Consider the following 16834-nt stretch of genomic DNA (forward strand, 5'->3'; position numbering starts at 1 on the left):
ATGGGAAGAGCCTCAATGGTCAAAAGCGTTTTCAGTCGAAAGGTGTGACTAATTTCATTGGTTAAATTACTAAAGATAACGCCCTTTTTCCATTGTGATTTGGCTTTCCGCCTGTCTGTCATATTGGGTGCACGCGGTTTACTCGCCCGGACTTTGAGCGACATTTCCATAACTGGAAAAGGAACTAACATTTTAACTTGAAACAGTTCCAGGTAATGTAGCAGTATTTCATGGTAGTAAAGTTAAAATAGTGGTAACTTTTCTGAGTGTAATGTTTACTGTTCATTTTACTTTTGTTTTATCTCTTCCATTTGCTAAGGCAATGTAAACATGTGTTTCCCATGCCAAATAACGCCCCTTGTTTTGAATTGATAGTACATTGGTGGCGCGTGTGATGTTGGTTCTAGGCGGGGAACATACCATAGAAATCTATCTAAACTAAATTAGAATTATATGTCCCATTGCTATACCCAACTTTTCAAATGAAGGGGTTCGATTAATCTCATCCTGTCGCCCGTGTCATAGGCACTGGCTAAAAGTTGATTGCATTCGATTTGGAACCGGGCTGCCTCCAGGGCTTGGAGCCAGCAAGTTCCGGACTCTGAACGGCGAGTCGGCTCAAAAGAAAAATGACATAATTAGGCACACATCACAAAGTAGCTCTTTAAAACAACAAAACAAAACATTTCAGTGAGCCCATTGTCATTTCTGTCTGGAAGATCTTCCATGGTCATCCACAGAGCAGAGGCAGGTGGAAGTCCAACAGGTCACATCCTGTGTCCAATCCACTCTCCATGTGCACCATCCTCACCCACGTCTCTTCTGACTGAGGCCCAGATAAAGGGTTAATCAGGGGGGAAACAAGTCAGAAGCCAGGACACCTCTTGCCATCCCCAGTCGTAGACTCCTTGGTAAATCCTCCGAAAACCCCACCTGGGTGAAGCCATACAGCCACTAGTTTAGGGCGCTTGAAGTTCACTAGTCAGCTGGAATAGTCCTTGAAATAAACAATTTTGGGGAAAAAATGTAGTGACCCCCTGCCCTATTCAACAGTCTACAGGCCTCTGCCATCTCGTTGTTTCAAATTAAACACAAACAGCTACAGTAGCTAACTAGCTAAACAGCTAGCTTCTCAGTTCAGTTAGTAAAATAACTGACTTGACAGTCTTGCACTGCTGTGGATCAATATATATAAAATCAAAACTTCATTAGCTAACAAAATAAAAGTTGATTTAAAAAGAGTCTGTCAAAAAACACCTAAAACTATTCAAATATGTATCATATTTAGAGCTTTCTGCCTGGGCGACATCTATGGCAACCACGGATTATGCGAAAGTGATTGATTTTTATAAAAACATTTAATCTGCCTTCCCAATGAAAACTAGCTAGACAATTCAAACGTTTATTTTAGAATTTTTTAGTATTTCGACGAAGCTCCATGCTGCATTGTTGTCAAAATGTTCGATTTGTGAGGGCCCCGCTTTCGCTCGATGACGTGACAGGTTTTGGCCCGGCCAATGTAAAATGACTCCCCGCGCACTCAATAACGCATGTTGATTGAGATATCCAATTGGTTCATTTGCATCCTCTTTATCATCAACAATTGGAGCTCTTAGATGTCAATCATATGTCTTTCTCCCTCAACTGACTAATCGGGAGATTTGTTTTTGAGTTTGAGTGGGCGTGCTTGTGCACGAGGAGGTTGTCAATCGGAGTTAGTTTAGTTTGCACGTTTTCTCATGAAGTCGTAAACACAAGTCAAGACAAGGTAATTTTATGAATTGCTTAATCTTTGTCTCACTGCAACTGAATGCAATACTGTGTATAATTTCGTGTGAATTTGTGCTTGAGACTATTCGTTTGCTATCAAGTATCATTAGTTGACTGGGTTTTGGCGGCACATCGCTAGCAAACATTACCAAAGTTAACTTAGCTAGTAACGTTAGCTAGTAGTTAGCACCCGTGTAAAGCTAGTTGTTTTTTGGAGTGTGTGTATCCCGCTCCTCCTAAAATGTACCTATAGAAATGACACGGGTTACGAGAGGAAAGAGATCAGTAGACAGAATCAGCTGTTATATCAGCCGAGGAGGTGAGGATAGCAACCACAGAATAAAGCAACCAGTCAAACAAACGATAGAGCATTCAATTAGCTACTCTTATATTTCTGCAGGAAAAAATATAATTTTGTAAATTTTGAGTTTGAAAAGAGTTTGCTCTCATTAGGTTGGACAATCATGATTTAGATAACACATATCTGACACAGTAATACATTGTTTGCGTCTTCTTTCCCTGCATGGGAATGCATTTCAAAGAATTAAGGGTGTGTGTTTGAGACGTGACAGTTATTTTAAAGTTGTAGCTACAGTAGTAATGTTTCTGCCCTCAAAATATTTGGAGACGTCTAAAGAGATGGGTGAAGCATAAAAAGGATGAAACACCTGTATCAGTGCATGTTAGAAGTAATATGTAACTTGCAAATTAAGTTAAATGCAGTGTCTGCTCTATGTATATATGGATTAGATATTGTTGTAGTTGAACACTCATAATATTCTATTGGTTCGAGTGACTGTGGTTAGTTTCTCCATTAAGTGTACTTTAATATAAGGTATCCGCTGTTGCTTTCTGAAGCTGAGAGTTAATATCACAAGCAACTTTTTTAATGCAGTTTGTTAACATAATGTCGTCAAACATCTTAATGTTCAAAACAACAATTCTGGAGATGACGTGGTGATAAGCAAAATTGAGACTGCTAGCGTTCTGTGCTCTTTTGTAAAAACTAAAACCAGCTAGTTTGTTCAGATTATTTATTTTGAGCGTTTGAAGCATGTTAAATGTTTGGTCAAATATTTCAGCCTCTACCGATATTATTCACCTTGTCTAAGGCAATAAATTGAGAGTAAGAGTGTGGTACTCGGATAGTGAACAGTTGAGCTGCGCAGAGAGTTCAATTCAGTCGAAGCTTGAGCGAGGTGAAGATAGTCGCGGCTAGACCCTGTTCATGCTTTGAATATGCCCAATTGTATATACTGTTGCTTACCAAACCCGTCGGGTCGATGGTGAAAAGAAAGAATACATCTGCTGTCGAAGAGCATGAAAATGGGTAACCTTGTCTGATAAAGAAGCACTTTAAATAGAGGTCGAATGTATCGAAAGATTTTACGTTGTCGTTTCAGCGGGCGCTAAACTCAGAGGCGCTCGTATTTGAATTTCGGAAAAAAATAAAACCATGTAAACTGTTAGAAGTTTAAGATGACTAACAAAAACGCACGAACAAGGTATAGTAATATTTTGGCTTTCAAAATGTAAATGAAAATATATAGACAGAATTTTCGTGTTTCGATGGGACTGTGAGAGGGGATTTGAAACAAGCAGCGGCGGCCATGTTGAGAGAAATAACGTCGTCTTTTTTAAGTTGATTTGCGTTGTGATGTCTTTTAAATGTCAAACATTTGTATTGATTGTGTTTTGCCAGGATGACAGTTGGGCTGAGAGACGGCATTGGTGTCGATGGCCCGAATAATTGGGCCAGAAAGCTTGAAGGTTGTGACGAGGAGGAGAGCGGAGATCAGGGGAGCGAAGAACGTAGTACAAAGAGAGACGGAGTGGAAATTCATACTCTATCAACTACGGGCTGCTCCAGTTCAGCACCGGTTATTACCACCTCCGTATCGAACCCGTCTGGACCTTGCTCGAGCCAACAGCCCCGTTCCTCGACAGCACCGAGTCACGACCAGCATCATTTTCTGAGATCCAGCGTTCGACCCCCGAGCAAACGAATCCGGAAGGATTCCATCGCCCCAAATATCAATGGTCCCAACGGGGCAAAATCGAAAGGTATGCTGTGAAAGTGTTTGTGCCTGGGGTCACCTGTTTTATCTGTGTTATATGAGTAACCCATCCGTCTACTCCTCGTTGGCAAAAGTAGCTAGGTCCACAACCAATGTATTGATGATGGTTGAATATGGTCAGTGTTTTGAATGCAGGATATTGCATTTATGCTGACCCTATATATACGAAACAGACACTTTAATTGTTTAGAGGCAGGAGACTGGAAACCACTATTAATTGCATTCAAGTTGCGAGGATGTCCCATATTATTGCTTATGAGAGGGAGACCGATGTGGAACAACTCTTTATGAGTTGTCAGCATTTTAATTCGTATTTTACCGCCCATTTTGCGGTATTAGAATAATACTCAACATAATATTTTTTAGAAGCAGTGCTCACGCTGTTGTTGAGGATTGGGTTGTGTGTCAGTCTCTCCTGACTTGCACATTGTGAGGTGGAGGCCAGTGTTGCTCCAAGCCAGCCTCACGTGTTGTTTTTGGAACTTCGCTCCACTCCTCATTGCAGGCCTGGCAAATGGAACAGACTTCCTTTCCTGCTGCCTCACTTTGCCAGCACTTCAGTCACAGGAGGGGAGGGTCTCTGTAGTCTGTGTTGTGTTTTGGAGGACGATGATGTTGTATGTGACACGCTGGCCTCAGTCTGACTGACTGTGCTAAGATGGTCATTCTAACCAGTTCTTTTTTTAAAGCTATTGGTCTCTATCTCCTCAGTTACTATAGGCGTAGGGACTAGAGGTTGGCCGATTTTAATTGGCATGGCTGTTTTCATAACAATCGGTAATCTGCATTTTTGGAAGCCGATTACATTGCACTCCACGAGGAGACTGCGTGGCAGGCTGACCACCTGTTACATGAGTGCAGCAAGTTGCTAGCTAGCATTTAGCTTATTAAAAAAAAAAAAACGATCAATCTTAACATAATCACTAGTTAACTACACATGGTTGATGATATTACTAGTTTAACTAGCTTGTCCTGCGTCGCAAATAATCAGTGGGGTACCTGTTAATTTATCATCGAATCACAGCCTACTTCAACTTTGCCAAAATGGGTGATGATTTAACAAAAGCGCATTGGTGAAAAAAGCACTGTCGTTGCAGAAATATACCTAACCATAAAGATCGATGTCTGTCTTAAAATCAATACACAGAAGTATATATTTTTAAACCTGCATATTTAGTTAAAAGAAATTCATGTTAGGAGGGAATTGTCACTTCTCTTGCGTTCTGTGCAAGCAGAGTCAGGGTATATGCAGCAGTTTGGGCTGCTTGGCTCAAAGCGAACTGTGTGAAGACCATTTCTTCCTAACAAAGACCGTAATGAATTGTACAAAATAAGGACAACATGGAAGGTTGTGCTATGTAACATTTAATATTTAGACTTAGGAATGCTACCCGTTAGATAAAATATGGAACGGTTCTGTATTTCACTGAAAGAATGAACGTTTTGTTTTTGAAATGACAGTTTCTGGATTTGACCATATTAATGTCCCTGTGGCTTGTATTTCTGTGTGTTTATATTATAATTAAGTTTATGATTTGATAGAGCAGTTTGATTGAGTGGTGGTAGGCAGCAGCAGGCTCGTAAGCATTCATTCAAACAGCACTTTCCTGCGTTTGCCAGCAGCTCTTTGCAATGCTTGAAGCACAGCGCTGTTTATGACTTCAAGCCTATCAACTCCCGAGATTAGGCTGGCAATACTATAGTGCCTATAAGAACATCCAATAGTCAAAGGTATATGAAATAATAATCCTATAATTCCTATAACTACAACCTAAAACTTCTTAACTGGGAATATTGAAGACTCATGCTTAAAGGAACCACCAGCTTTCATATGTTCTCATGTTCTGAACGAGGAACTTAAACCTTAGCTTTTTTTACATGGCAAATATTGCACTTTTACTTTCTTCTCCAACACTTTGTTTTTGCGTTATTTTAACCAAATTGAAGATGATTCATTATTTATTTGAGACTAAGTTGATTGTTATTTATGTTATATTAAGTTAAAATAAGTGTTTATTCAGTATTGTTGTAATTGTCATTATTACATATACATAAAAATTGGTCGATTTAATCGCTATCATTTTTTATTTTTTTTTGGTCCTCCAATAAATCGGTATTGGTGTTGAAAAATCATAATCGGTCGAACTCTAGTAGGGACAAGTTACTTAAGAAAAGTAAACAATCCCCCCCCCCCCCCCCATCTGCTTCTTCTGCCCCTCTACTCAACGTGAGCTTTTGGTATGATATTTAGGTTGTGACACTTGCTTTTCTCTCTTGTTCATTCTCCTACTTTCTCTCACTCACACAACTCACTCTCGCATGTACATTCAATCACTCACTGTCTCTAAAACACTCATACACTGAACTAAAATATAAAAGCAACATGTGTTGGTTACATGAGTTGAAATAAAAGCCCACAAATGTTCCATATGCACAAAAATCTTATTTCTCAAATGTTGTGCACAAAGTTGTTTACATCCCTGTTGCTGAGCATTTCTCCTTTGCCAAGATAATCCATCCACTTTACAGGTGTGGCATATCAAGAAGCTGATTATACAGGTGCACCTTGTGCTGGGGATAATAAAAGGCCACCAGGACAGCTGATGAAACTGTGGGTTTGCCCAACTGAATATTTTCTGCACAAACCATCTCAGGGAAGCTTATCTTGTGTGCATGTTGTCCTCACCAGGGTCTTGACCTGACTGCAGTTCGGTGTCGTAACCGACTTCAGTGTGCAAATGCTCCCTTCGATGGCCACTGGCATGCTGGAGAAGTGTGCCCTTCACGGATTAATCCCGGTTTCAACTGTACTGGGCAGACGGCATGTAAGGCATCATGTGGGCGAGCGGTTTGCTGATGTGAACGGAGGTGGTGTTACACGTGGTCTGCCACTGCGAGGACGATCAGCTGTCCGTCCTGTCTCCCTGTAGTGCTGTCTTAGGCGTCTCACAGTACGGACATTGCAATTTATTGCTCTGGCCACATCTGCCGTCCTCATGCCTCCTTGCAGCATGCCTAAGGCACGTTCATGCAGATGAGCAGGGACCCTAGGCATCTTTCTTTTGGTGTTTTTCAGAGTCAGTAGAAAGGCCTATTTAGTGTCCTAAGTTCTCATAACTGTGACCTTAACCTCTTATGGCTAGGGGGCAGTATTTTCACGGCCGGATAAAAAACGTACCCGATTTAATCTGATTATTACTCCTGCCCAGAAATTAGAATATGCATATAATTATTAGCTTTGGATAGAAAACACTCCAAAGTATCTAAAACTGTTTGAATGGTGTCTGTGAGTATAACAGAACTCATTTGGCAGGCCAAAACCTGAGAAGATTCCAAACAGGAAGTGCCTTCTCTGACCATATCTTGTCCTTCGTGATCATCTCTAACCAAAACAGGGGATCTCTGGCATGATGTGACACTTCCTACGGCTCCCATAGGCTCTCAGAACCCGGGAAAAAGCTGAATGACGTAATTCCAGGCCCTGGCTGAAAAGCATTAGCGCATTTGCTAAGTGGTCTATCAGCGGACAATGGGACTGAGGCTCGTGCATGAGACGACCCCATGTTTTTATTCTTTCGTCTTTGAACGGATACAACGACTCCCGGTCGGAATGTTATCGCTTTTTTACGAGAAAAATAGCATAAAAAAATGATTTTAAACAGCGGTTGACATGCTTTGAAGTACGGTAATGGAATATTTAGAATTTTTTTTGTCACGAAATGCGTCGCGCGCGTAACCCTTCTTTACCATTCGGATAGTGTTTTGAACGCACGAACAAAACGCCGCTATTTGGATATAACTATGGATTATTTTGAACCAAACCAACATTTGTTATTGAAGTAGAAGTCCTGGGAGTGCATTCTGACGAAGACAGCAAAGGTAATAACATTTTTCTTATAGTAAATCTGACTTTGGTGAGTGCTAAACTTGGTGGGTGTCTAAATAGCCCAGCCATCACGGGCTAGCCTATCTAGTCAGAATATTGCAAAATGTGCTTTCACCGAAAAGCTATTTTAAAATCGGACATGGCGAGTGCATAGAGGAGTTCTGTATCTATAATTCTTAAAATAATTTATGTTTTTTGTGAACGTTTATCGTGAGTAATTTAGTAAATTCACCGGAAGTGTTCGGTGGGAATGCTAGTTCTGAACGTCACATGCTAATGTAAAAAGCTGTTTTTTGATATAAATATGAACTTGATTGAACAAAACATGCATGTATTGTATAACATAATGTCCTAGGGTTGTCATCTGATGATCATCAAAGGTTAGTGCTGCATTTAGCTGTGGTTTTGTTTTTTGTGACATTATATGCTAGCTTGAAAAATGGGTGTCTGATTATTTCTGGCTGGGTAGTCTGCTGACATAATCTAATGTTTTGCTTTCGCTGTAAAGCCTTTTTGAAATCGGTCAGTGTGGTTAGATTAACGAGAGTCTTGTCTTTAAAATGCTGTAAAATAGTCATATGTTTGAAAAATTGAAGTTTTTGGATTTTAGAGGAGTTTGTATTTCCCGCCACGCCAATCATTGGATATTGGAGCAGGTGTTCCGCTAGCGGAACGTCTAGATGTAAGAGGTTTTAATTCCCTACCATTTGTAAGCTGTTAGTGTCTTAACGACCGTTCCACAGGTGCATGTTCATTAATTGTTTATGGTTCATTGAACAAGCATGGGAAACCGTGTTTAAACCCTTTACAATGAAGATCTGTGAAGTTATTTGGATTTTTACGAATTATCTTTTGGAGACAGGGTTGTGAAAAAGGGATGCGTCTTTTTTGCTGAGTTTATTTTGTGCTTGTGACAAATCAAATTTGATTTGTTGCGGTTTATATTTTTGTTCAGTGTACTTTTCCTCTCTCACACAGGTTCAGAGAATGGTCCCTCTCACCAGGTGTCGGCTGGTCAGTCTGGCTCCACATCAGGCTCTACGGGGCCCTCAGGCAAGGCTGCCCCTAGAGGCCAAGGACCCGGGGACAAGGAGGAGCCAGTGGGCAGCCAGAAGAGACCCAGGAGACAGTGGGAGTCCTGGAGTGCAGAGGACAAGAACAGCTTCTTCGAAGGGCTCTACGAGGTAAGTCAACTTGTTGAGTAGTACGAAATATAAATATAAATATAGGTGCAGTGGAAGCGCCTGTGCATCTGAAGACAATGTATGTAATGTTTTCTTTCCAATTAGCATTTTTTTATTATGAGCTACTTCATAATAAAAATAATACACTTATTTTTTTATATAGCGCCTTTCATGGACTCAGTCGAAGATAGTGTAAAATAATAGCTAGATAGTAACTTTACATTAAGTCATGTTGTGGGGCTTGCTTTAGTATTTTTGTGTAAGAAGTTAAAACAGTTTTACTTTACTTTTTGAAGTAAAGCATCTACATAGTCTTAAGTTACATTTAGTAAAATATTTGGTCTGATTACTTTGATATACTACTAAACTGATTCAGAATTACATTGATTAGGCATATGCATCCTACCTTTGAAGCCTACTCAGAGATGCTATCTTTCCCTTTTCTGTTTTTTCTGCGCCATCCAAATATGTGCATAGCCAGGTAACATTACTCAACATGGTATTTTGTTATCGAACCACAAGTGAACTCAGCAAAAAAGTTACGTCCCTTTTTCAGGACCCTGTCTTTCACAGATAATTCGTAAAAATCCAAATAACTTCACATATCTTCATTGTAAAGGGTTTAAGCACTGTTTCCCATGCTTGTTCAATGAACCATAAACAGTTAATGAACATGCACCTGTGGAATGGTCGTCAACACACAAACAGCTTACAGGCAGTAGGCAGTTAAGGTCACAGTTATGAGAACTTAGGACACTAAATAGGCCTTTCTACTGACTCTGAAAAACACCAAAAGAAAGATGCCCTGGGTCCCTGCTCATCTACGTGAATGTGCCTTAGGCATGCTTCAAGGAGGCAAGAGGACTGCAGATGTGGCCAGGGCAATAAATTGCAATGTCTGTACTGTGAGATGCCTAAGACAGCACTACAGGGAGGCAGGACGGACAGCTGATCGTCCTCGCAGTGGCAGACCACGTGTAACAACACAGGCTCGGTACATCTGAACATCACACCTGCGGGACAGGTATAGGATGGCAACAACAACTGCCCGAGTTAAACCAGGAACGCACAATCCCTCCATTAGTGCTCAGACTGTCTGCAATAGGCTGAGAGAGGCTGGACTGAGGGCTTGTAGGCCTGTTGTAAGGCAGGTCCTCACCAGACATCACCAGCAACAACGTCGCCTATGGGCAGAAACCCACCGTTGCTGGACCAGACAGGACTGGCAAAAAGTGCTCCTCACTGACGAGTCACAGTTTTGTCTCACCAGGGTTGATGGTCGGATTCGCGTTAATCGTCGAAGAAATGCACGTTACACCGAGGCCTGTACTCTGGCGTGGGATTGATTTGGAGGTGGAGGGTCCGTCATGGTCTGGGGCGGTGTGTCACAGCATCATCGGACTGAGCTTGTTGTCATTGCAGGCAATCTCAACGCTGTGCGTTACAGGGAAGACATCCTCCTCCCTCATGTGGTACCCTTCCTGCAGGCTCATCCTGACATGACCCTCCAGCATGACAATGCCACCACCCACAGAACGAGCAGTGTGTGTGATTTCCTGCAAGACAGGAATGTCAGTGTTCTGCCATGGCCAGCGAAGAGCCCGGATCTCAATCCCATTGAGCACGTCTGGGACCTGTTGGATCAGAGGGTGAGGGCTAGGGCCATTCCCCCCCAGAAATGTCAGTTTATGTCTGTTGTTGAATCTTATGTTCATACAAATATTTACACATGTTACAGTTGCTGAAAATAAACGCAGTTGACAGTGAGGACTTAAACAATTTTTTTTTTTTTTAGTTTATATCAACCTTACTTTGGAATGTGGGGCTTTGAAATGTTAGAACACGTTTCATCAGAAATAACTACACTTGGACTTATTCACTTTTATGCACTCTCCCAGTTGAATACAAACACTAATAATAGAGTACAGAAGACAGGCATTGTTGAGGTTTTAAATAAAGAACAACATTTTTTCACAACGTATTTGGACAACAGTGGGATGTTCATGACGTCCTCTGGGTAGGCATGGGCTACTTTGTAGTTAATAGTGCAATATATGTACATTTTTGGGCGACCTCACAAAATTCACAGAAATGTGAGTTATAGAGCTGTAATTCTCATTGAAAGCAAGTCTAAGTAGGATATCTGTTCTGTGTGCTATTTCTATGCTTCCCGTTCTTAAGTTTAGTTTTTGCGGATTTTACTTTCGGTTGTGTACACCAGCTGAAAATGCAATATTTCTGGGAATGGAAAATATATTTCATAGCAGTTTTTGATGGTACTCTTTTTATTTAACTAGGCAAGTCATTTAAGAACATTCTTATTTACAATGACAACCTACCCTTGCCAAACCCGGACGACGCTAGGCCAATTGTGTGCTGTCCTATGGGACTCCCAATCACGGCCGGATGTGATACAGCCTGGATTCGTACCAAGGGACTGTAGTGATGCCTCTTGCACTGAGATGCAGTGCCTTACACCGCTGCGCCCCTCAGGAGCCAAATGATTATCTACACTATGCGTGCTTGTTTTGTGTCACAAACTGAAATTAGGCGAACTATGTTGATTTTTAGCAACCAGGAAATGGAAGAGGGATTTCTTCATTGTGAAACATTTTGGGGAAAGTCTTTCCATCTCTACCAGAAGAAGGTTATCATTGTTAACAGCTACACAAAGTGTAGACATAAGTGCACACAGACGTGTATTCCTGTGCTGTTTTAGAAAGTTTCAGGAAAATGCCTATCACTGATGCTGACTGTACTGAATAGGCTACACAACTCTCATTCGAATTAAAATGTCTAAACTAAAGTTGTTTCGTGTGAGAACTGAAGTTTTCACACGCAACAAAAATGTTTTTCCCTTTTAGCCTACCGTAAATTCCGGACTATAAGCCGCAACTTTTTTCCCAGGCTTTGAACCTCGCGGCTTAAACAATGACGCGGTTAATATGGTTTTTTTCCCGCTTTCAATTTTTTATTTTTATTTTTTCTCAAAAAAACACGTTCTGTGACGTGCACAGTTTTTTTTGGCGGCATGAAGCTTTCATTAGACCAATGAAATTGCCGAACGGGTTAAGGTCAAACAACTTTTTTGTTTACTGTTTAGATTCAATCGAGCGCTCTCAAACTTCCCATCATTCTGATTACGGTAGTCATTTTGTCACCCTCATCATGGCAAAGACACAGAGAAATGCATATGATGCAGCTTTCAAGTTGAAGGCGATTGATCTGGCTGTTGGAAAAGGAAATGAGCTGCTGCACGGGAGCTTGGTCTTAATGAGTCGATGATAAGACGTTGGAAACAGCAGCGTGAGGAATTGACAGTGCAAAAAGACAACTAAAGCTTACTGCTAATTTTTTGTTACAAGCCGTGTTTCGTTAAAGCCTGTGTAAAGTTCATTTGTTTCAATGTACCGGTAGGCACCTGCGGCTTGTAGACATGTGCGGCTTATTTATGTTCAAAATATATATTTTTTTTAATTCAGTGGGTGCGGCTTATATTCAGGTGCACTTAATAGTCCGGAAATTACAGTACGTATCAGATTCATCTACTGTGTTATTAGGGGTGTGACAACCTGCCTGTACTCATAAATCCTATATGGAAATTGACTGTTAATACTCGTGATCGGGAAAAACTGAAGGGTTTTATTATGCCTAAGTAGATGTTGGCAAAATGCCTCTATCCTTGCAGGGTTATAGTAAAAAAAAAAAAAAATGTTGCAGATTAGGAGCAGTGCCTGGAGGTGTGTTATTGTCTGTGTCCTTTCCTCAACTTGCAGCGGGCAGACAAGCTTGCTGTCACAGTCAGAATGCGTGTCTTTTTATTTATTTTTTTACCTCTTGCTTCGATTCACTTATTTTATGCACATTGATAGCTTGCTAGCAAATGTCCTCAACCTATTGATTGCTGCTTCCTCCTGCTAATATAATAAATCAATCTAAATGATCAGACCGAAAACATGAGATGTGATCGGGCAAAATATAAAGCGAGGGAACAGAACACTTCACTCTATCAAATCAGAGCAGCAGGATCTTTTCAGACTGGCAAACTAGCCAGTTGAGTTAGAGCACGGGCCATGATCCTGAGGACGGTGTGCTGTTGCCTTGGCTGCTTTCTTGGTGTTCACAATTCTTCATATTCATTACTCTGCCTGTGTGAGTATAAGTAGAAATGGGCCCCGTTTGGGCTGCTCAAGGATGAGACATGAGAGCTGTTTACTGACATCCGACAATGTGAGTGGCACGAGGAGCGGAGCGTGCCCAATTTGACTTGAGCGAGGTGGGTAGCTAACTGTGTCATTGAAGAAAAGTATTTATAAACATCTTCTATTATCTGCACAATGGGCTATCATTTTTTTTGGCCCCCAAGGCTTGACATATACCTCTTTTCAAGAAGCTTTTTGTTTTGATAGGGTTATTTTGCCTAAAAAACTTTTTTATGTCTACTTATAGAAAAATAAACAAAATAACTCCACATCCCTGCCCAGTGGCCCGAAGGGTGTTTAGCATTCCCAGTGGCTCTGCAAGTGCAGAGGCTACAGACTCTTGCCGAACTCGTGTTTCTAAAAGTGAATTCAAAGGCACTGAGCATAAGGCATTTTACATTACATTTAATGTCACAGCCTACAGTCGTGGCCAAAATGTTTGAGAATGACACAAATATTAATTTTCACAAAGTCTGCTGCCTCAGTTTGTATGATGGCAATTTGCATATACTCCAGAATGTTATGAAGAGTGATCAGATGAATTGCAATTCATTGCAAAGTCCCTCTTTGCCATGCAAATGAACTGAATCCCCAAAAAACATTTCCACAACATTTCAGCCCTGCCACAAAAGGACCAGCTGACATCATGTCAGTGACTCTCATTTAGAGGTCGACCGATTAATCGGAATGGCCGATTTTTAATTAGTGTCGATTTCAAGTTTTCATAACAATCGGTAGTTTTGGCCACCGATTTGCAGAATTTATAATTTTTTTAATATTTGTATTTATTTATTTATTTATTTATATATAGACTTGGAGTAGTTGTTCCCCTTCCTCTGCATGGGTAACGCTGCTTCGAGGGTGGCTGTTGTCGATGTGTTCCTGGTTCAAGCCCAGGTAGGAGCGAGGAGAGAGACGGAAGCTATACTGTTACACTGGCAATACTAAAGTGCCTATAAGAACATCCAATAGTCAAAGGTATATGAAATACAAATCGTATAGAGAGAAATAGTCCTATAATAACTACAACCTAAAACTTCTTACCTGGGAATATTGAAGACTCATGTTAAGAGGAAACACTAGCTTTCATATGTTCCCATGTTCTGAGCAAGGCACTTAAACATTAGCTTTCTTACATTGCACTTTTACTTTCTTCTCCAACACTTTGTTTTGCATTATTTAAACCAAATTGAACATGTTTCATTATTTATTTGATGCTAAATTGATTTTATTGATGTATTATATTAAGTTAAAATAAGTGTTCATTCAGTATTGTTGTAATTGTCATTACAGAAAATAATCGGCCGATTAATCGGTATCTGCTTTTTTGGTCCTCCAATAATCGGTATTGGCGTTGAAAAATCATAATCGGTCAACCTCTACTCTCATTAACACAGGTGTGAGTGTTGACGAGGACAAGGCTGGAGATCACTCTGTCATGCTGATTGAGTTCGAATAACAGACTGGAAGCTTCAAAAGGAGGGTGGTGCTTGTAATCATTGTTCTTCCTCTGTCAATCATGGTTACCTGCAAGGAAACACGTGCCGTCATCATTGCTTTGCACAAAAAGGGCTTCACAGGCAAGGATATTGCTGCCAGTAAGATTGCACCTAAATCAACCGTTTATCGGATCATAAAGAACTTCAAGTAGAGCGGTTCAATTGTTGTGAAGAAGGCTTCAGGGCGCCCAAGAAAGTCCAGCAAGCGCCAGGACCGTCTCCAAAAGTTGATTCTGCTGCGGGATCGGGAAAACACCAGTACAGAGCTTGCTCAGGAGTGGCAGCAGGCAGGTGTGAGTGCATCTGCACGCACAGTGAGGCGAAGACTTTTGGAGGATGGCCTGGTGTCAAGAAGGGCAGCAAAGAAGCCACTTCTCTCCAGGAAAAACATCAGGGACAGACTGATATTCTGCAAAAGGTACAGGGATTGGACTGCTGAGGACTGGGGTAAAGTCATTTTCTCTGATGAATCCCCTTTCTGATTGTTTGGGGCATCCGGAGAAAAGCTTGTCCGGAGAAGACGAGGTGAGCGCTACCTTCAGTCCTGTGTCATGCCAACAGTAAAGCATCCTGAGACCATTCATGTGTGGGGTTGCTTCTCAGCCAAGGGAGTGGGCTCACTCACAATTTTACCTAAGAACACAGCCATGAATAAAGAAGGGTACCAACACATCCTCCGAGGGCAACTTCTCCCAACCATCCAGGAACAGTTTGGTGACGAACAATGCCGTTTCCAGCATGATGGAGCACATTGCCATAAGGCAAAAGTGATAACTAAGTGGCTCGGGGAACAAAACATCGATATTTTGGGTCCATGGCCAGGAAACTCCCCAGACCTGAATCCCATTGAGAACTTGTGGTCAATCCTCAAGAGGCGGGTGGACAAACAAAAACCCACATTCTGACAAACTCCAAGCATTGATTATGCAAGAATGGACTGCCATCAGTCAGGATGTGGCCCAGAAGTTAATTGACAGAATGCCAGGGCGGATTGCAGAGGTCTTGAAAAAGAAGGGTCAACACTGCAAATATTGACTCTTTGCATCAACTTCATGTCATTGTCAATAAAAGCCTTTGACACTTATGGAATGCTTGTAATTATACTTAAGTATTCCATAGTAAGATCTGATAAAAAATATCTAAAGACACCGAAGCAGCAAACTTTGTGAAAATTAATATTTGTGTCATTCTCAACTTTTGGCCACGACTGTATATGCACAATTTATAGACTAATGATTTAATACAACAAAATGTTTAATAGCTGAGTGCTCAATGTTCCTGCTAGACTGGTGTTGCACTCCCAAATTCTACACAATTTAATTATTTGTTGGCTATTGCCTTGAAATAAGACTAATACATCCAAAATAAATCATTTTCTTAGGCTACTTGTCTGGCTCCTGACCTATTTAGTGTTAAATGCTGTTTTAATACAATATGTAGCCTATTTTGAAATGATGAGCGCTTCTTAGTCACCTTTATGTTTTTTTGAATACTTGTCATTTAAATGTGTGGTTTAGTTTCAATACTTCAAAACCAGGTAGTCACAAATTATATGGGTTTTGGTTCAATTGTGATTTTAATGGATGGAGCGAATTTGGAGTGCCATTTTAATGAAAAATAAAATACAAATGTATATTTTAAGTATTTTTGTTCCTGAGTCAATACATGTTAGCATCACCTTTGTCACTTCACCCCTACCTACATGTACAAATTACCTCGACTAACCTGTACCCCCGCACATTGACTCTATACCGGTACCCCCTGTATATAGCAATGTTATATTATTGTGTTTATCTTTTTTGTTTATTTGGTAAATATTTTCTTAACTCTTCTTGAACTGCACTGTTGGTTAAGGGCTTGTAAGTAAGCATTTCATGGTAAGGTCTACTACACTTGTATTCGCCGCATGTGACAAAGTTTGATTTGGCAGTGTTTACAGCTGTGAGTCTTTCTGGCTAAGTCTCTAAGGGCTTTGCACACCTGGATTGACAGTATTTGCACATTCTTAAAATAATTCTTGCAGCTCTGTCAAGTTGGTTGTTGTTCATTGCTAGACAGCTGTTTTTCAAGTCTTGCCATAGATTTTCAATCTGATTTCAGTGAACTGTAACTAGGCCACTCAGCAACATTCAATGTTTTCCTGATAAGCAACTCCAGTGTGTATTTGGCCTTGTGTTTTTGGTTATTGTCCTGCTGAAATGTGAATTTGTCTGTT

At 40.8% G+C, this 16834-nt stretch overlaps 1 protein-coding gene across 4 annotated transcripts in view; it reads left to right on the forward strand.

The window, feature by feature from the left end:
* Positions 1-117: 117 nt before the first annotated feature.
* LOC115192108 (protein cramped-like) overlaps positions 118-16834 on the forward strand; it is a 58867-nt gene continuing 42150 nt past the window's right edge. Inside the window, exons 1-3 of one of the 4 annotated variants that reach the window (XM_029750257.1) lie at positions 118-212; positions 3473-3834; positions 8713-8918. In XM_029750257.1, coding sequence (XP_029606117.1) covers positions 3474-3834; positions 8713-8918 — 567 coding nt within the window. In that variant the 5' untranslated portion in view covers positions 118-212; position 3473. Of the gene's footprint in view, positions 213-1694; positions 1769-2874; positions 3276-3472; positions 3835-8712; positions 8919-16834 lie in introns of those variants that run through there. The other 3 variants (XM_029750256.1, XM_029750255.1, XM_029750254.1) reach the window with 3 other exon arrangements.

The sequence above is a fragment of the Salmo trutta genome, chromosome 4 (genome assembly GCF_901001165.1).
Source record: "Salmo trutta chromosome 4, fSalTru1.1, whole genome shotgun sequence".
Taxonomy (NCBI): domain Eukaryota; kingdom Metazoa; phylum Chordata; class Actinopteri; order Salmoniformes; family Salmonidae; genus Salmo; species Salmo trutta.